General features: G+C 51.3%; 7 protein-coding genes across 7 annotated transcripts; 3 read left to right on the top strand and 4 right to left on the bottom strand.

The window, feature by feature from the left end:
- Positions 1-28: 28 nt before the first annotated feature.
- Positions 29-1543, top strand: TrAtP1_000791 (uncharacterized protein; the record flags this gene model as incomplete). Its single annotated transcript, XM_014090783.2, has 2 exons — positions 29-759; positions 823-1543. The coding sequence occupies 2 exons, from the start codon at positions 29-31 to the stop codon at positions 1541-1543; spliced, it is 1452 nt and encodes a 483-aa protein (XP_013946258.2).
- A 17-nt stretch (positions 1544-1560) lies between these two features.
- On the top strand, positions 1561-1863 carry TrAtP1_000790 (uncharacterized protein; the record flags this gene model as incomplete). The annotated part of the gene is made up of 1 exon (XM_066110718.1): positions 1561-1863. One exon carries the CDS (start codon positions 1561-1563, stop codon positions 1861-1863), a length of 303 nt encoding a protein of 100 aa, XP_065966791.1.
- A 3883-nt stretch (positions 1864-5746) lies between these two features.
- Positions 5747-7875, bottom strand: TrAtP1_000789 (uncharacterized protein; the record flags this gene model as incomplete). The annotated part of the gene is made up of 6 exons (XM_014091051.2): positions 5747-5792; positions 6052-6116; positions 6480-6538; positions 6600-6633; positions 6699-6912; positions 7160-7875. The coding sequence occupies 6 exons, from the start codon at positions 7873-7875 to the stop codon at positions 5747-5749; spliced, it is 1134 nt and encodes a 377-aa protein (XP_013946526.1).
- A 1331-nt stretch (positions 7876-9206) lies between these two features.
- Positions 9207-11339, bottom strand: TrAtP1_000788 (uncharacterized protein). Its single transcript, XM_066110717.1, has 6 exons — positions 11174-11339; positions 11046-11123; positions 10522-10983; positions 10360-10471; positions 10260-10315; positions 9207-10159 (listed from the first exon to the last, which is right to left on the bottom strand). The coding sequence occupies exons 1-6, from the start codon at positions 11220-11222 to the stop codon at positions 9627-9629; spliced, it is 1290 nt and encodes a 429-aa protein (XP_065966790.1). The 5' UTR covers positions 11223-11339; the 3' UTR covers positions 9207-9626.
- Positions 11340-11642: 303 nt separating this feature from the next.
- TrAtP1_000787 (uncharacterized protein) lies at positions 11643-12683 on the top strand (the record flags this gene model as incomplete). Its single annotated transcript, XM_014090781.2, has 1 exon — positions 11643-12683. One exon carries the CDS (start codon positions 11643-11645, stop codon positions 12681-12683), a length of 1041 nt encoding a protein of 346 aa, XP_013946256.2.
- An 87-nt stretch (positions 12684-12770) lies between these two features.
- TrAtP1_000786 (uncharacterized protein) lies at positions 12771-13534 on the bottom strand. The gene is made up of 2 exons (XM_014090780.2): positions 13159-13534; positions 12771-13087 (listed from the first exon to the last, which is right to left on the bottom strand). The coding sequence occupies exons 1-2, from the start codon at positions 13336-13338 to the stop codon at positions 12905-12907; spliced, it is 363 nt and encodes a 120-aa protein (XP_013946255.2). The 5' UTR covers positions 13339-13534; the 3' UTR covers positions 12771-12904.
- Positions 13535-13774: 240 nt separating this feature from the next.
- TrAtP1_000785 (uncharacterized protein) lies at positions 13775-16589 on the bottom strand. Its single transcript, XM_014090779.2, has 2 exons — positions 15846-16589; positions 13775-15754 (listed from the first exon to the last, which is right to left on the bottom strand). The coding sequence occupies exons 1-2, from the start codon at positions 16107-16109 to the stop codon at positions 14144-14146; spliced, it is 1875 nt and encodes a 624-aa protein (XP_013946254.1). The 5' UTR covers positions 16110-16589; the 3' UTR covers positions 13775-14143.
- Positions 16590-17354: the final 765 nt, after the last annotated feature.

The raw sequence follows: 17354 nt of genomic DNA, 5'->3' as shown, positions 1-17354 counted from the left end.
CTCCCACACAGCCACACACCTCGTCACAATGAACGGCTACTATTCAGCACCTATGGCTATGGATGCCAGCCCTGAGCAGAAGTTCTTCAAGGCAGAGGACAACGGCAGCTTAGACGACAGCCTTCTTGACCAGAGCGGCATTGATTCAGGACTGGATCTTTCTCCTCCCATGGACAGCAGGCGAGAGTCTTTCGGCATCGGAGGGCCTCTCTTCTCTCCCAAGACCGAAGATTGGCAATCTGTCGACATGCAGTCGCTGCCCTCCAACAACCCCTTCTACGAACCTCACAGCACCAGCACCAACCCCTACATGCGCTTCGACCAGCCCTCAGCCAACCCTTTCATCTCATCAGGCAATCCCTGGGCCATGAACGGAGGCTCCGGCACGGCCACGCCTTTCCAGCCGCGCTTCGGTGGCATGGCGACTGATTTTGAGGGCAACACCTCCATCTTTCAGCAGCCCATCCACGCTCCCACTCCTTTCCCCACCTCTGGCAACATGTTCGCCAACTTGGCTGATGGCCAGTCTATGCAAGACGGCCAAAATGCGGCCAAGAAGATGCAAGACGGCAGCGCTGCCATTCGATCTCACAACGATCTGCGACGCGGCGATGGCATCCGGAAGAAGAATGCTCGTTTCGAGATCCCCGCGGAGCGAAACTTGAGCAACATCGACCAGTTGATTGCCCAGTCTACGGATGAGTTGGAGATCAAGGAGCTCAAGCAACAGAAGCGACTGCTGCGAAATCGCCAAGCTGCGTAAGTACATTCATTGAACTGATCAGATTTCTCCCCCCGCATGAAACTAACAGGTTCTGCTAGCCTCGACTCTCGACAGCGCAAGAAGCAGCACACTGAGCGCCTGGAAGATGAGAAGAAGCATTTCACCGTTGTCATCACTGACATGGAGGATGAACTTTCCACCCTCAAGGCCAAGGTTGAGCAGCTCACTCTCGAGAAGCAGCAGTGCGTTGATTACATCGAGACCCTCGCTTTTGAGAAGGACGAGATGATCCGCACTCACACTATCGAGACTGGCGAGCTGAGGAAAAAGGTTGGTATTCTGACCGACCACGTCCAGCGCCTGGAGAGCAGCATCCCCCCCCCAACGCTGCCGCCAACGACTTCTCCGGCTCTTACGACGACATGGAAATGGCCGGCACCTGGGACAATGGCTTCCTCAACGACTTTGCCGATGAGGTTAAGCCGCCCATGGCCATGGCCAAGAAGGACAACAACCCCTTCACCTCGGACAGCGAGAAGACTTCGTCTCAAGGCGGCCTGCTCTTCATGCTCTTCCTTGTTGGCGCTTTTGTCTTGTCGAGCCGCTCGATGCCCTCCATCCCCCGCGTGTCTGAGGATGTCCGAGTTGCGTCAGCGAATCTCCTCGACAACGTCTTCAAGGATGCCGGCGTCAGTGCCTCTTCCAGCATGCACGCTATTGCTCCTCAGCCTTCCGCTGCCACTTGGGGCCAACCCGTTAGCGCCAGTGTCATGGCCGGCATGGCTGCCGATGGTGTTGTCGCACCGTCCATGCTCGTAGAGCTCGGCGATAGCCTTATGCAGCCCTCACAAGAGCAGACCAACGAGCAGATCTTCTCCCTCTCTGCTGCTCAGTACAACGGTGTTAGTGACCACGACTTCCTCCGCCCTGGCAGGATGCCCAGCAAGACTCGCAAGAACCTAGCCCAGGCTCTCGCTGAGCTGCGGGATAATGCCAAGCAGCTGGGTGCCGCCGAGGTTTACACTCGCACTCTCCTTTGGGACCAGATCCCCAACGACGTCGTCCGAAACTTTGCCAGAATGGTTGTAGAGTGCAACAGTGCTCAGAACGGACAGCAGTGCAACGAAGCACGATCATGAAAGAATTTAAAAAAGACCCGGCGCGAAAGAAGAAAACGCGAAATCTCACGATGACGAATGAAAAAAATGGCTACAGTAATGACGCAGAACCCGACCTTCTCCACCCTTGCTCTATTTTGTCTTGGTTTATTTCATTTCTTTGACAACCTCTTGTTACTTTCTTACTCTTCTCTTCTTACAGCCATATCCGCGATTGGATGAGCTGGCCACTTTTTGAGTTGCTCTGGGGCGGCTCCCCCCACATGCGCATTATTTGAGATTATTTGCTCACGCATTCACCACCATCTTCTTGAATTTGAACAAACCGCTTTCTCATGAAAATCATCTACTTTGGAGTCTCCCACGATTTCTTTGCGGATCTAGCGAGCGAGCAAGCGTTGCTTTTATTTCCTTGTTTTAGCGATTGATTTTGATTTGGCTTCTTTTTTTTTTTCATTGTGCTTTTTCTTTTCCTTGTGTTAATATTTGGACGGCTTTTCAAATGTTTATTACTTGGTTTTCTACCCTACTTTTTGGGGTCCTTTCGACGATTGGGCGAGATAGGACACAAGCAAGACGCAGCAGCACTGCAAGCATGCCACAGGCCCCAGTCCAGTGCATGCTTGTACTACTTTGGAAGGGCATAGCTTTTCGGCTAATGGGAATCTGGGTGCGGGATGATACCTAGCACCAAGAGAAGGATTTCTACGAGGCATGTCGACACAGATTGATGACAGAATGGAATTCTACTTGATGATAACGAGCAAGAGCACCTGGAACGGGCTCTTCTCAACGACACTCTTTTGAGAACCCACCATAGGGACAAGAAATATCCCTAGATGGCTTTCCTTTGTACTTGGGCGGCATATTGGCATTATTTTTCTTTTTTTACTTGGAAATAGCAGCCACACAGATGGCCTATTGGGTTTTGACGACATATTTTCTTTTCAGATAGCTTTTTCAAATACGAAGGCGGACAAAATGGTCCAGCTTTACTTTTTACATCCATCATGATTGATGCTCATGTTTCTCCTTTGCATTTCTGTGACTGCTCCCAACCTCGCTTGTACGACTCCTTATCCTCCTGTGCCTCGTGACTGCATGCCCGCTTACTACCTAGATAGAGGGCTAATAGCAAACAACGCCCTTACCTGGGCCGTGAGGCGCAACACCAGCGAATTTTCTACTACGTAACGGTTACAGACTGACATAACCATCTCCCCTTTGTGTATACCTAGTGCCCATCCTATCATACCATCATAGATAATACAGCCCCGTGCTATCGCCCGTAGAGCATACATAGCGTTCCCCCCGGGGCAGAGACGACGGAAACAAAGGGGTGGGTGCGTGAGACCTGGGAAGCGATGTGATGTGATGCAAAGCGGCCATGCACTGGCTGTGGCTTGTCTTGGCCTGGAGAAGGAGGGGGGGGGGCCAGAGATTGGGTTGACATCACACCGCCAACGAGGCAGAAAGGCCCTTTTAGTTGCTTCTAGCCTGGGAGTTGGGGTGGTTGGAGAAGTTGTAGACCTAATCCTTTTTTGGGGAGGGTTGTGTGTCTCGTTGATGGAGGGCTTGGGACATGGAAAAAAAAACGTCCAAGTAGAGAACTGCATGATGCCATGCGGCCTGTTGTGGTGGCCGCGGTGTTGCTACTATACTACCTCCCCGTCGTATTTTACTACGGGATCTATTCTAGTAGGTGTTTAAAATTGCATGGGGAGCGTCATAGCTGATGGTTTATTCATGCTGGCTAATGCCTGGCAGAAGAGGGCGTGGCTGGCTGATGCGCTGATCTCTTTGCTTGTGTTGAAGGGAGAGAAAGGCATCACGAGATTGCTACAAGATACATTTGACGCAGTACCTTCAATGCTCACCTAACCCGGCACCTTCCTTGTACTCCGGATACGGGTAGCCATCAACGCAGCTTCCCAACACGAAGTAAGAAATCTAAGTGATGAATAATAGTTTTCTTTCTACTCTTGAATAGATAGATGCAACAAACCAAACCATGGCCCCTCTCTTCTCCTCTGCCGTCTCTCCTCCTCCCCATTCTTCTCTTGTTCCATCCTCCACCTCCCTGCCTCTGGCTTCCATCCCGCATGCCCTCCATCTCCCTCATTCGCCATAATTAGCAGCTAGCCCGCCAGCCGCATCCACCAATCGGCGAGCCACTCTGCATCTGCAAGAACTGATCATCTGCTCTGATCTCAGCCAATGCCGTCCCAGGGTGGCCACAAACTCGGTTTTGGCGAAATAGATGAAACAGCCACACGCTGCCAGTGCGTACACGCGCACATTTATCCGCTCACACGCACACATTATCCAGACGCACCCGCTTTAGTCTGGACGAATCGCAGCGCTGGAGACGCCTCTGGAAGAGAGAGAGGGCTCTCTAGCCTCCCCCCAGGCCATGTCTTCCGCTGCTCTATTCCTGGCTCTTCCCGTCTTTCCGTCTTGTTGACACACGCCACGCCGCTACACCCCTCGGGCCGATCCTGTTGGTCCTGAGGCTAGAAATGCTCTTTTGACTCAAGGCCACGCTGCCACCAAGGCCCCAAGGCACCGCGATGCCAAAGCACCAATTACTGTGCCTTGGTATGAGTGAGCATGCTGCTGCAATGTGCGACGGGCAGACTGTCAGTCACATCTCTCGTACATGTACTGGCCTACCTACCTCTAAGTGAGTGATGCATATACGCATACCCGCATACATACACACATAGCGCACGCACCAAATAAACGCACGTACATGCATCTTGCATGCTTCTTACAGAAGCTTTACCTGTCAAGAGCCAATGATACTAACAAGTCGCCTTGGTCCCTTACAGCTCCAGCAGTCATGCCACCTCCGTTGCGAATCGCCCCTTACCCGGAACGAGGTGAGTGCCTGAAAGCCTCATCAACTGCTAGTCCTGGACTTCAATGCCGTAAATGACTCAGGAATTGATACCCAAACCCCAATGGCCATTGGTAAGCGAATTGACAATGGCAGGAAAACGAGAAAAAAACTCAGAAGAGCAAGGCTCAGCAGAATATCTCGCGCGCAGCCCACCCGTACTAGGCCTCGATATATGGCCAACTCCACCACAACAGACGAGTCGTTTTCCCTCCCAGCCAATCTAGTTGCGACAGCTGAACAACACATACATACATGCCCGCTCCATACGTACATCATGTACATGCCTGCACGCATGCGTAAATGCCACCTGCATGCGCAATCAGGCATCAAAACGATCCTCCCGGCTAAGGCAAAGCTGGTAAAAGAGCCGCTGCACCAAGGCATCGCCAGACCTATGATCCCATTTGCACCAATTCTCCGAGCCACATCTGCAGCTTTCTCCTCTGCTCTCCTCTTTTCATCCTAGTAAGCCCACGAGAATGGGCAAAGTGAGATATCAGCTGGGTGCTGCTCCTCTAGTGGCTACAAACACGCTTCGCGAACACACAAGACACACATACAGCTGCAGGGCAAGGCGCCTTACAGCCGTAGAGGCTCAGGCATTTACAGTTTTGAAAACAGAACCAGACATCCTACCGTACAAACAAACAAACATACATGCGGCAATCGCCGTTACGCGAGCCGCTCACAACGCCCAAGTTATACCAGGTCTGTGCTACACACGATACAGCAGCGGAACCCCGCAAATGTGAACCACAAGCCGCAGAATGGATCAAAACGCTGGTTCTCTACTCGTTGCTTAAAGAGCCACTTAGTGGACACGGAACGCAGCAGTAAGAAAACAGAAGAAGAAAGACCCTAGCCCACTTTCGATATCCCGTAGAGGCCGCTGGAGAAGAGGAAAAAAACACAAGAAAAAGGTGGTGAAGCTCAGAATTGAAAAAACGCCGCTATTCGAGAGCTCCATGAAGTGAATGCGCTCTGCGTGCCTGTGACCCCCCCTTACTTCTTCTTACCGTTGCCTGGATCGTATTTTTCTTTCCATATCCTACAGACGTGTTAGCCATTGACTCGTCCTGGGTCATTTTGCTTTCCAGCTGGGGCTGGACTGTGTAGCGCGTCACAATCCTTCAAAGCGCCTGGTTACAGTCATGAGACTGCTGATACTCTGGGCGGAACGCTTTGAGCACACTGGACGAATAGACCGCGAGCGAAGCCCTGACACTTGAGAGTGATGCATCGCACTACACAGAGGAGCACCCACAACAGGCACGACGGGTGAGTATGAGTGCGTTTTGATAACTTACCATGAATTTCCTAGTGTCTTATTGCCAGCCTTCTCCGCCAGTCGATAGTACCGGGCTGCGGCATACTGTACTCCCAAATAAGGATTCAAACATCAGCCTCATGTGACGGACCAAAAGTTGCGGAGAGGGGGAGCACGACCCGTGGCCGTGCCATTTTCGACTGGACTGGCGCAGCTTGCGCCTCCTTGCTTGTCCTCTCTTGCCTCACATGTGCCCAACTTTGGACTTGGTGAGACGTTGGGCATCAACTCCGCCTTTGTCAGCGCAGAAACCAAACCTGAGCCAAGCCTGGACCAGCCCAGACTGATGAGAGGCAAGCCACAATCTGCCTGCAGTGCTGCTGGCCCTGGTTGAGGCTTGATCTCTTTGTTGTTGCCATCGAAGAGGCGAAGCTATGTGATGGATATCTTGACTAATCGCAAACGTACCTTGTCCTTTTTACAGCCATAACCCTGCAGGTAACACCAGGCAACTTCGTTCATAGCGTCTTGACTACTCGTCAGTATCCAAGCATATATCCGTATCTGCAGTTCTGTCTCATAACTCACCAGTATCGCCCAGGTTCGCTGCGGTCTCATAGTACTGTTTCCCCGCGGGTCAGTATCTAATCAGCTCAGCCGACTCCTGAATAGGAAATGACTGCATACCTGCTTTGCGGCGATTGGATCTTTGTCGATGCCCCAGCCGTGGCGGAAGCAGTTGGCCAATTCGAAGATGGCGAGGACTAGCTCTCCCTTTGCCGCTCCTCCCTTCTTCAGACCGGCCTGGATCGCCAATTCCTCGACTGATGCAGCATTGGAGGCTGCTGCCGTTAGATAGTGGACCGCTTTCCCAGGGTCTGGCGTGCAACCCCAGCCGTGCCTATTAGATGGATGCATGGCGATTAGTCCGGAGCTCTTGTCCATCTCTCGAGCTGCAGTTGCCTGCTAATCATATGACGGTCATGTCACGTAAAACAAATGGGATGTGATATATGAGAGCGTGCTCAAAGGGGACAAATGCGGGCAGAGCCGTGCCTCTCTCAGGATTCACCGGCGGCAAGCAGCATATCGCCACCACGGGATAGGAGGGAAAGGGCAAATTGGGATCCGGCGATGGTAACACTCACCTGAGTGCTAGCCCATAGAGGACCTGGCTAAGTGGGTTATTGGCGCCGCTCTCGTCTGCGAGGCGCCCGAACAACTTGGTGGCTTCCACAAAGTTACCCTCCTCATGCAGCCGAATCGCCTCCTGAATATCGGCATCGATCTGTTTGGACGAAACCTGTCCCGAGTGCACCGAAGCGCTCCGGCTGCGAGGGCTGTCCAGGCTCATGTGCGCCATGCCATCTGCGGCGTCCCTTGAGGGCGGCCGACTCCTCACCCGATCATTCTGCCCGGCTAACATGGTGGCCCGTTTCTCCCACTGCAGCTCTGCAGCATCTCCATCCTGCACGTCGTTTGGGACCACAATCTCCGGCAGGTTCTGGGGCACATGGTCCGAGGTCTCAGGCGCGCGACTCAGGTGTAGCCTATGGGAGAGGCGTCTTGCGGTGCTCTCCTTTTTGGATTTCTGACTGGTCGAGGACGACGCGGATGGGCTTCGTGATTGATCCGAGTGGAAAAAGTCAAAGCTTCGCCTCGACTTTCGGTGCTCTCCGCTTGTCGACGACGGCGATAGCAAGCCGTCGTTGTAGCCGAGGGCGTTTTCGTCCGACGGCATAATCACCTGCTGCGAGACAGTGTCGGAGCGAACAAACGTGATGTCCGGACCGGCCATTCTTCCATCTGCATCTTGGTCTTGCTGTATAGCATCCTTCTTCTTCAGTGCATCTCGGAGCCCCATGGTTGCGGAGTAGTAGCTCGCTGTAAGTGAATTTCTCTTCCTCCTCTTCTATTAATTTGATCCAAGCCAAGATAAAAAGACCAAGCGAAGCGAAACAACAGCAGCACCAAAGCCTTGTATAGATATCCCGTAGTCGTGATGATGTAAATGAGCTAGCCGGTGATGCTTGGCCCTCGCCTTGTTTGTTACCCAAAATAGATGTCCTTTAGACAGCAAGTACTACCAACTGTTCTACGTCGCAAGAAACGAATACCGGCGGTATAGCGATGAGCGAGGCAGTCAAGCTGTGGCTGAGGCTGAGCTGAGTGAGCTGAGCTGATGCAAGTCCTTTTGTAGCGACTGATATGTGGGCAGTGTCCTCTGTAGCGCCGTATGACATACGGATACAGCGCCAGTAGTTCCAACGCCTTGTGTCTCAACGCCCTTTGAAACGAGGTCACGCAGAGGCAGATGAACCAAAGACGTCGGAATAAGAACAACGAGATTTCGATCTTTCCCGCGCGGCAAAACAAAGAGGACAAATCACGAGCTGCCAGGCGGCTGCTTTGAATGATTTAACGGATGGAGGTTAAAAAAAGGCCAGGCGCCGTCCCTTTTTTTGAAACAGGGCCCTTTTTCGCCGCCCCCTCCAAAAATCCGCATTATGGAGTCGAGCAGGTGGTATTCTAGGATTTGCTCCCGAGTCCCCAAGGCGCCTGTTCCTTGGCAAAAACTGGGTGCTGCGGCCACCAGCTTTTTGCCGTGTTATTATATAGTGCTACCTAGTATTAGGTACTGGAGATGATGTACCAAGCATGCCTTTGCTAGGTAGATGAAGAAGCAAGAAGACAGATTTGAATATATGAATTGAATAAAGAACTGCCTGGCTAACCCCAACTCATGTTATCGATGCTTGGGTTTTCATTTTCCCGGGCTGTAAATTCTCCAGGGGGGAAGCGCTGTGAGACGGGCCCTATCTGGGCTATTTTGGGACGCCGATCAGTGATCTCTTTTAGAGGGCTGCCTTCGCTAAATTACCCGGTCGGTATGGGGTATTAATTAATATTGATAGCGTATTCGATTAATAGGGGGCGTAATATATCGTCCATTTTTTGCTATTTGATGACACGAGGATTGATATCATGGAATGCATGTTTACTATGGACTTTAGCTGGCCGTTTTAGGGAGCATCTTTCGAGATGGGCCAGATGAAGCGTAAGTAGGGACGATATGACTCTCCAACGTAGAAGAAAAACCAGGTTCATAATACAGTGGTATGTAGCAATTTGACACATGTAGCAACTCTTCTTGTTCATTTACTTGATATTTTTTTTTCTCAATCTTTTTATTCTCTTTCCTCTACTAACATATATCGTTTTTTATTTCTCTCTCTTTCCTATTCAAAAGTCTTCTCTTCCCTTATTCTTTCTTCTTCCTTTTTTCTTTTTCTTCTCTCGGCATTATTTTCGTCGTCTTATTTGTAACCCCTGCAGCCTCCGAGGGAGGAGGGAGGAAAATAGGCATGACGTTAAAATGCTGAATAACAGGGTATCTTTAGTATAAAGCCCATTTCCCAAACCGACATGAGCTTCATGTCTTTTGTCGTTTGCTATAGAATTTGAACTGCTTGCTAAATAAAAAGAAAACAAGAATAAAAAAAAGAATAGCATGTAATCTCCAAAAATTCAAGGTATGAAAACTGCAGAGGCGCTGAATGGTAATCGACTCGACATGTCCAAGGGACGATGAAGAAATAATCTACTTTGACTCGGTTAAAGGGGGAGATAGTCTTTTGGGTTGTCAAAGTCGGAATCATCCGAATCGCCCTCGAGGAACTCGGCCACTTCGTCAGAATCGACATCGTTAGAGTCGACTGATTCATCTTCGCTAGAGACATCCTGGGCCTCGTCGCGCTGTTTGGCCTGATTTCGGAGGACGCTTGCCCTCTCACGATGGAGCAGCTTACATCCCCTGGTCTTACAGAAACCGGTGTTGCTGAAGTCTGGGCATTCGAAGACATGGCGATCGGTGCAGTCTGCACCCTTGTCACAGTATCCGCAGAATCCAAATGCCGCGCATACGGGGGCACTTGGAGAGGCTTTGGAGTGGGTAAAGGGACAGTCAGGCCGGGAGCATTGTCCCTTGGCAAAGTGCAAACAGTTCGGAACACGTTCTGGGGTAAGCTCATGAGAGAGATCGCAAGACTCGCCGTTGGGACACTTGCCATCTTTCAAGAAATCCTTGCAAAGAGCCACCTTGTCAGGGTCATGGACGTATCGGCAGGCCGGGCCTTTCGAACAAGAACCTAGAGGACACAGGTTAATGGTTAGTTTGCTTCCCCATCTACGCCACTATCTCGTAGATCTGTAGCTCATTCGGTTGTTGTATTTATAGAAAACAATTACCAGTCGTTGAAAAGATTTTGCATCGTTGATCAAGTTTTTTGACCATACCAGATCGACTGCTTGCGTTAGTATCGTCATCGCCCTCGGGACGTGAACATACCGGTGGTCTTTGACTATCCTCTGCGCCACAAGGTTTCCAGTCTTTGTACGATGGAACTTGACACCGGCAATAACGGTCATCTTTGGCGTCATCGTAGGGGGGAGAGGGTCACCTGGTAACAGTCAATAACAAAGATGAGGAACGAGACATTGCAAAACTTACCAGGTGTCTTAACGAGTTTCTTCCCTCCATCCAAGACGCGGAAGCGAATGCCGTTTACCGTTATTTCATTTGTAACTGCGGGATTAGTGCTCGTGCTCGTGCTCGTGCTCGTGCCTGCAAATCCATCCACCGTGGCCTGGTGGCGAAGGAATTCGCTGAATCGTTGCTTTTCCCGGCGCTTCTGATCTTTCATCTTTCTCTGGCGAGTCTCTTCGATAGCTTTGGCTCGATTCTGGCTCTCTTTCTCATATATGTTGGCGTTGATGAGCTGGCGGTGGCGATCGTTTTTGCTCACCCAGCCCGGGGTCGTAGGAGCAGGGCTGGGGGCGGCCGAGCTCGAGGCAGATCCTGAAGCAGATGCCGAAGCGTTGAGATGCAATGTTCTGTTGCGGTGCGTGGCGGCTGGCCGGCCGCTGTATCCTCTGCTCGGGTAAGGCGCGCTTGCTTGACGATAGGCGTTTCCTTCATCCAACGTTAGCCATGCTGCTATTCCTGTCTAATGAGTTTTTCTCCAAAAGACAAACCTCGGTGGCGCACTGGTTGATGCGTCGGCGGGACGGAGCGGTAGTTGGCTTGCTGGCTTTTGTGTCGATTGATTTGGCCTAGAACGGTGAGCGCTATGAAGTCATCGCGAGATGCCCGACTATCTTACCAGCAAGTTGGCCGATGCGCGCCAACAGCTCTTTGTCTTCGTCCGACATGTTTGTTATTGGTCGTTCCTGGGTTGCGAATGCTATGCCTAGTACAAAATCAAGATGCTCAAAGTCGTGGGAGATTTGCTTGCGCTGGTAGTAGCTCAGCGCAGTAAATGATGCAAGGTCAAGGTCAAAGAAATGCAAGGCTACAGTGGCGGCTGATCATTGGGTCGATGAGATAAGAGCTTAATTGAACTAGCAGCGGCCTTAGTCATCAACGCGCGCTCCACGTCGTCGCAGTGATGCGAGGCTGAGAGAAACAAACTCTAATGCTCAATAGTAGGACTGTTGATTTAACAGCCATTAAATACGTCAAATATTCAGCACGAGCTTTTTTAATTCTTTCTTCTTATTTCTGACAAAGTCGCTTTATTATTATTCGCTACCATTCAACGCCTAGTCAGCATCCGTCCTCCCAACCCAACAATGTCTTCGTGGGATCTGCTGGACGAAAAAGGCGAATCCGAGCTTCACAAGAGCCGGCTCCTCAACGTAGAGGAGAAGCCTTTCAAGCGAATCACCAAACGCCTGTCATCCATATCTGCGATAGTTTCCAGTGCGATACAATCTGATGCTACAAAACAAAACGGAGGCCACACCGCGAGCAGCGCCCAGCTACAAGAAGATCTCACATTCGATTTTGCTGCCTTTGACAGCAGCATCGCCCGCTTCCAATTCCTTCACGATGCGAACGAGCGGGAGCGCGAACGTTACGAGGCAGACAAGCAGCGCATCCTAGCAGAATGCCAGGCGGCTCGCGAGAACAACGCGCGACTACGAGAGCAGTTGGAGGATGCGAAAGCGACTCTGGCGCGGCGGAAGAAATTCGACGAGCTGGCCGAGAAGATATTGTCTAATCGACTGCTGCGGCCGCGTGAAGATCAGCTTGTTGCCCTCGAGAAATTAGAAGAAGAATGCAAAGAGCTGGAGCGCGAAAGTGAAACGTACAGCGGCACATGGAAGGAACGGCGAGACCAGTTCAATAGGATCATGGAGGAGGGCATGCTATTACGACGGCAGATCAGAGACGAGAAGGAAGAAGTAGACCGAAGAGAGGGAATGAATGAAGGCGGAGACGACGAAGTGGAGGAGCAGCGAGACGGCCAAACACCCGGCCTCAACCCCAACAGCACCGAGACACCGCGACCTGATGGCGAAGGGCAATTGAACGGGATGACGCCCCATCCAGCAATATCTGTAGATGCACCAACGCCCTCAGCTGGCTCGCCGCGTCCAGATCAGCTCCGGCCTTCGTCTACGGACGGCGCATCAGCTTCTCGGTTAGGAAGTAGGGCTTCGACCAGAGAAGTATCACAACCGCCGCGGCGTGATGGCGATTCAGGGAGCGAGACGGGCGAAGATGTTGATATGCATGACGAAGGATTGGAGAATGAAGAAGGCGAGGAGGACGAGGACGAATACAAGTCGTCGGCGAGGAATGGTGATAAGATGGAGGTTGACAATTAGTTTTGGATGATTCGCATGACATTGCTTTTTTTTCTTCTTCTCTCTAAAGATGGATAGAACATTTGTATAACTAGGATACCCGGATCAAATTAAAAGAAGAATAAATAGTATCTTTTTTATTCGGCGCTATTGCTAACGAGGTCCTGGTGGTGTGGATGACGCTTTATCGTATCGTGGTATTTTATTTATTGATCTTCGTCCTTCTCCAAGCTTCACTCCCTTCAAGACGTCTCCTCCTTCGCCTTGGCCTTGTCCAACGCCGCCTTTGCATTCGCCAACTCCTCCGGCGTAGCAGTCTCGTTCTTCTCCTCAGACGCAACAAGGTCCTCGAGCTTCTCGACGGCCGCCCGGATTCGATCCCTCAGAGGCTTAAACACGGCCTTTGTCTGCTCGACAACCATTTGCTATAAACCACAATCCTTTCGTTAGCCCCCTCGGGTCAGTCAAAACATCATATATGCAGTCCCCAACTTACCTGCTGCTTCAAAATGTACGTCGCATTGCCATCCTCGTCTTCCTGCCCGCTCTTGACTTTGTCTTCCTGGGCCTTGACCTGGGCCTCCTGCTCCTCGAGCTCCTTGTGATAAGACGCTTCTTCTTTCAGGAGGCGGTTGACGGCGCCGGTTGCGATGACTAGGGGAGACGGAGGAGGCATGACGAATGGATTGGATTTGGATCGAAAGAGAGGTCCGTTGAACGCGTGTTAGGATGATAGAACGGAAAGAAAAAGAAGGAGAGAAGAAAGTTGGCCCAAGGTCGATAATTTAAAGGCAAGAGATTGTCGTCAAGAGCCCAAGATTATTCCAAGCTGCCTGCTCGAAGCTGGATTTCAAGGTTGGTCAACTACGTGCCTGGCAGGCAGATGGATAGATTGGTCCCTATCTTAGCTACGTGGGGTTGATGGCGGGGCAGCACCGCGTTTGGCTGTATTTAGCATCAGAATCTCAAAAGGCGGCAACAGTATCAAGGATCAGCGAAACAGCCATATACAATCAACGCGCCGAATTCCTAAAAAAATGGAACCAAGACCAAATATCCCCCTCAAGTGTTAGTCATGAAATAGATTTCAAAGAATAATCAATCTCAAATCGTAGACATTAGTTTCATGGGCCTGTATACACGGTAGCTAATAAAGTTGATTTCGTTCAGTAGTCACTAATTTCCCAAAACATCCTTTTTCTAAACAACATAGCTAGCAGAATACAAAAAAGAGATAATAGTGTAAAAAAGGGCTTGTGTTGTTTCGACATCCAAGGCGCGATTATCCTTTTCCCTTCTTCCCTCCTGTATCCTAATTCAGAGAACCTCCAAGATCACATGGTATCTCCCCAAACGCCTTCAACTCCGCCGTGGGCGATTTGAACAAAAAAACAAAACCTTTCGTTGCCCAGAATGCACAGCATGGTTATTTTACATACTCAAAACATGATGTATTTTTTGGATTGTTGTCAAGATGGCGACTATGCCTCGACGGCAACCGCCGCGACGCTCACAGGGGCGGCGGACTCAGGCTCGTCTTGGTTGGAGATCTCGCCTCCAGCCTCTCGCTCAGCCCAGGCGCCCCAGAGTCCGCGCTTTCCTCGGACTTTGATGGGATCGCCCAGGCCTGAGCTCTGCTCAACCTTGATGGCATCCTTGGTTGCAAGCACCAGACACTCAAAGAACATCTTGGTTGCCTCGGCCTTGGTGGTTTCCTTCTCAGGCAGCAATTTTTGAAAGACGACTGCTGATTTCTTCCTCTTGTCTGCATCCTCAGCGGCATCAGGGCCAAACAGCTCTCGGAGAATGTGGACAGCATGCTTGGTGCCAGCAGACACAGCGCCGCTGTCGGCAGGGTGAATAAGAGGCAGCGTTGTGTCTTCGAATGCAGGCATTGGGCTACCCTCTCCGTCCGCGTGATCGTCGTCAAAGTGAGCTGCGGATTCGTCGGCAGGAATCTCGAGAATAGTACCATCGGCGGCCACGCTGTTGTTACCAAAGGCGTTTCCATCGAGAGTAAAATCGGTGTCGTCTCCCAGCTCGAGACGAGGAGATTTGAGGCCTACACTGTCCACGTCGGCAACGCCACTGTCACGCTTCCTCTTCAGGTCATTCGCACCGCGAACCATGTCCAATGAAAGCATGCCGCGAAGTTCGGGGGCCCACGACAAGCTTCTACCCTCCATCATGATGGAAGATACAAAGCCGCCACTCTTTTGCATTTCTGCGAGAGCCAGAAGTAAAGGATCGCGGGGGAGGAAGGTAGCGGGCTTGGTGATGTTTTCTCTGTGAGCCTGCTGTTGCTTGATGTGAGTGCTGGACAGGGCAATTTCATCATCTGGCATCATGATGCGTTGCTTCCTAGCACGCGAGGCAGGCTTTTGGATTTGGGTGCTCTCCTCGTCGTCCTGGGGTTCGTACAGATCTGTGTGACCATGGCGAGAATACTCCTCCTCAATTTCTTTAGCAAACTGATCGTCAATATCTGATAGGGGAGATTCCGAGATTCTTTGTCGGTTGATGTCAAGCGCAGCCATTTCGGGAATGCCAGATGCGTCACCAGGGTTGAACTGGAAATCGTCATCGCCCATCTGGATATCGCCCTCATCATCTGCAATCCTCACGATGCCGTCGACATCCATGCGACTGTCTTCAGGACCGGCACCCTCTTTTGATCGTGGCATGATATCAAGCTCGCTGAAGACATCGTCTTCGATTGACCGCGCTGCGGGGGCATCTCGGCCCATTTCAATGCTTGGGCCGCCGTCCATGTCAAGACCAAAGTCGAGCTCGAGCTCAAGATCATCCATTGGCGCAAGTGCGTCTTCATCCAGAGTCATGCCGCCCTGAAGAAACTGGCTGTTGTCGAAATCTTCCTGCAAGTTGATGTCTCGGTTGTTGATCACGCGCCCCTTCCTACCGACTTGTGACGACGACACGTCATCAACTTGGGAAAGCAACCACGAGGCATCAGGAGGCGGGGGTAGCTCGAGGTTATCGTATGGCGTAATACGATCGGGGAGAAGCAAAGACTCGCGGTTGGTGATTTGCAAGTTGGCAGCCAAGTCATTGTTACCAGTAGATCGGAACGCCTAGGGTCATTAGCACGGCCTTTTACAATTGGTGGGATACAGTAAATGGTTGAAAAGGCAAGGGAGCAAAAAGAAATAGAGAGGCACCAACCATTTTTATCTTCATCATAGCTTCATTACAATCATCTAGCAAGTATCGCGTTTTGCGCTGGTATATCCTGACAACACCAAGCAAAAGCTGTCCACTGAGTCGCAGGGCCATCGGCGCCTGGTTCGGCGTGATGATGGCCTCGACGCTGTCGGTGACATTGGACTGGAGAATGTGGTTCTTGGAGAGCTTGCGCTCGAGGTTGGCAGATAGCCAGACACGGGCAAGAGGCCCGGTCTTCTGGAGGAGCGTCTCTGAATAGAACATGATGCTTGCGCGCGCAGCCTGTCGCACTGGCACTCGCGCTCAACCAAGCTGGTACTCGAGGAAAAGAAAAATATGCAGAGGCACGGCCAGCCAGTGAAATGGTGCAGGCAGCGCAGCAGTGGAGGGGAACAAGAGTTTGGAGCAAAGTGGAGGTGAGTAAACACGGAACAAGGGGTGCGCGTTTTGGTGGATAAACAAGTCGCCTAAACCGTGTTCGGGCCTGGCTCACGCGCGACGGTGGCCGCGCAAAATCATCAAGTCCAAAAAATGCGTCGCCAAGGGCTGGAATATCGGATCGCAGGCGAGGAAAAACGAGCAGAGGGAGGTGACGGGGGTTGATGGGGAGTGCAAAAATGACGAGGCGAGAGCAGAGGGTTGTGTGAAACTCTTAGGATGGAGCGCGGAGGGGAGACGCTGCTGCGGCGATGCGAAATTGCGTGGCTGGGAGAAAAGTGGCTGGTACCGGGGAGAGCTTGTTGCCTGCGTCCCAATTCGGCGTGGCGGGGGCGGGAAATTGTTCTTCCGGCGCTTCTGCACGCTGTCCGTCCGTCGGATATCGGCGGGAGTGCCACACTCTTGCCGCTTTGAGCAGTAGCGCAGCGAGCCAGATGCTGCGACAAGCACTGAACTGCAACCCCAGCGCACTTCTAGCTAGACTCTGGTAGCTCCCAGCAAGCTACCTGCAGCATTGCTCGTCATTATACATGCCGGGGTATGTGTATCGTCAATACAGAACTTGGTAGGTCATCGACTATTACGTAGAGGCAAACTGCCATATCCAACCATCTTGAATGCCTAATAGCGTACCTTTATTGTCCGTTCAAGAAAGAATATCTTCTGACGGGTTGTCAGGGAATTGCTTTAAAGTCAGTGATTCTACCCACTACAGTTGAACTACAACCCTCGAGCTCCCTAATGCACTTACACGATGATTACGATGAACGCGATTTTCCAAGATCTCTGTATCCCCTCTTATGCTACATAAACCTTGCGAAGAGTAACGCTGATTCATCATTTCATCATTTTGCGCATATGAGTACCCACGAACCTACGACGCTTTATTCATTGCTGACTGAACATGGGCGAGTGCCCTGAGCTTTGCCGTTTATATGCCCTGCATTATCATTTATCACGGCACTACAAGTATGGATCTTGACACATGCCATTTTTTTCCTCCGACACCTGTGGCTGGAGACCTGCATGTCGCATAGATACAAAGTATTCCTGTATTGAGCAAGGTGCTTT

The sequence above is a fragment of the Trichoderma atroviride genome, chromosome 1 (genome assembly GCF_020647795.1).
Source record: "Trichoderma atroviride chromosome 1, complete sequence".
Taxonomy (NCBI): domain Eukaryota; kingdom Fungi; phylum Ascomycota; class Sordariomycetes; order Hypocreales; family Hypocreaceae; genus Trichoderma; species Trichoderma atroviride.
This window is presented reverse-complemented; position numbering and strand designations above follow the sequence as displayed.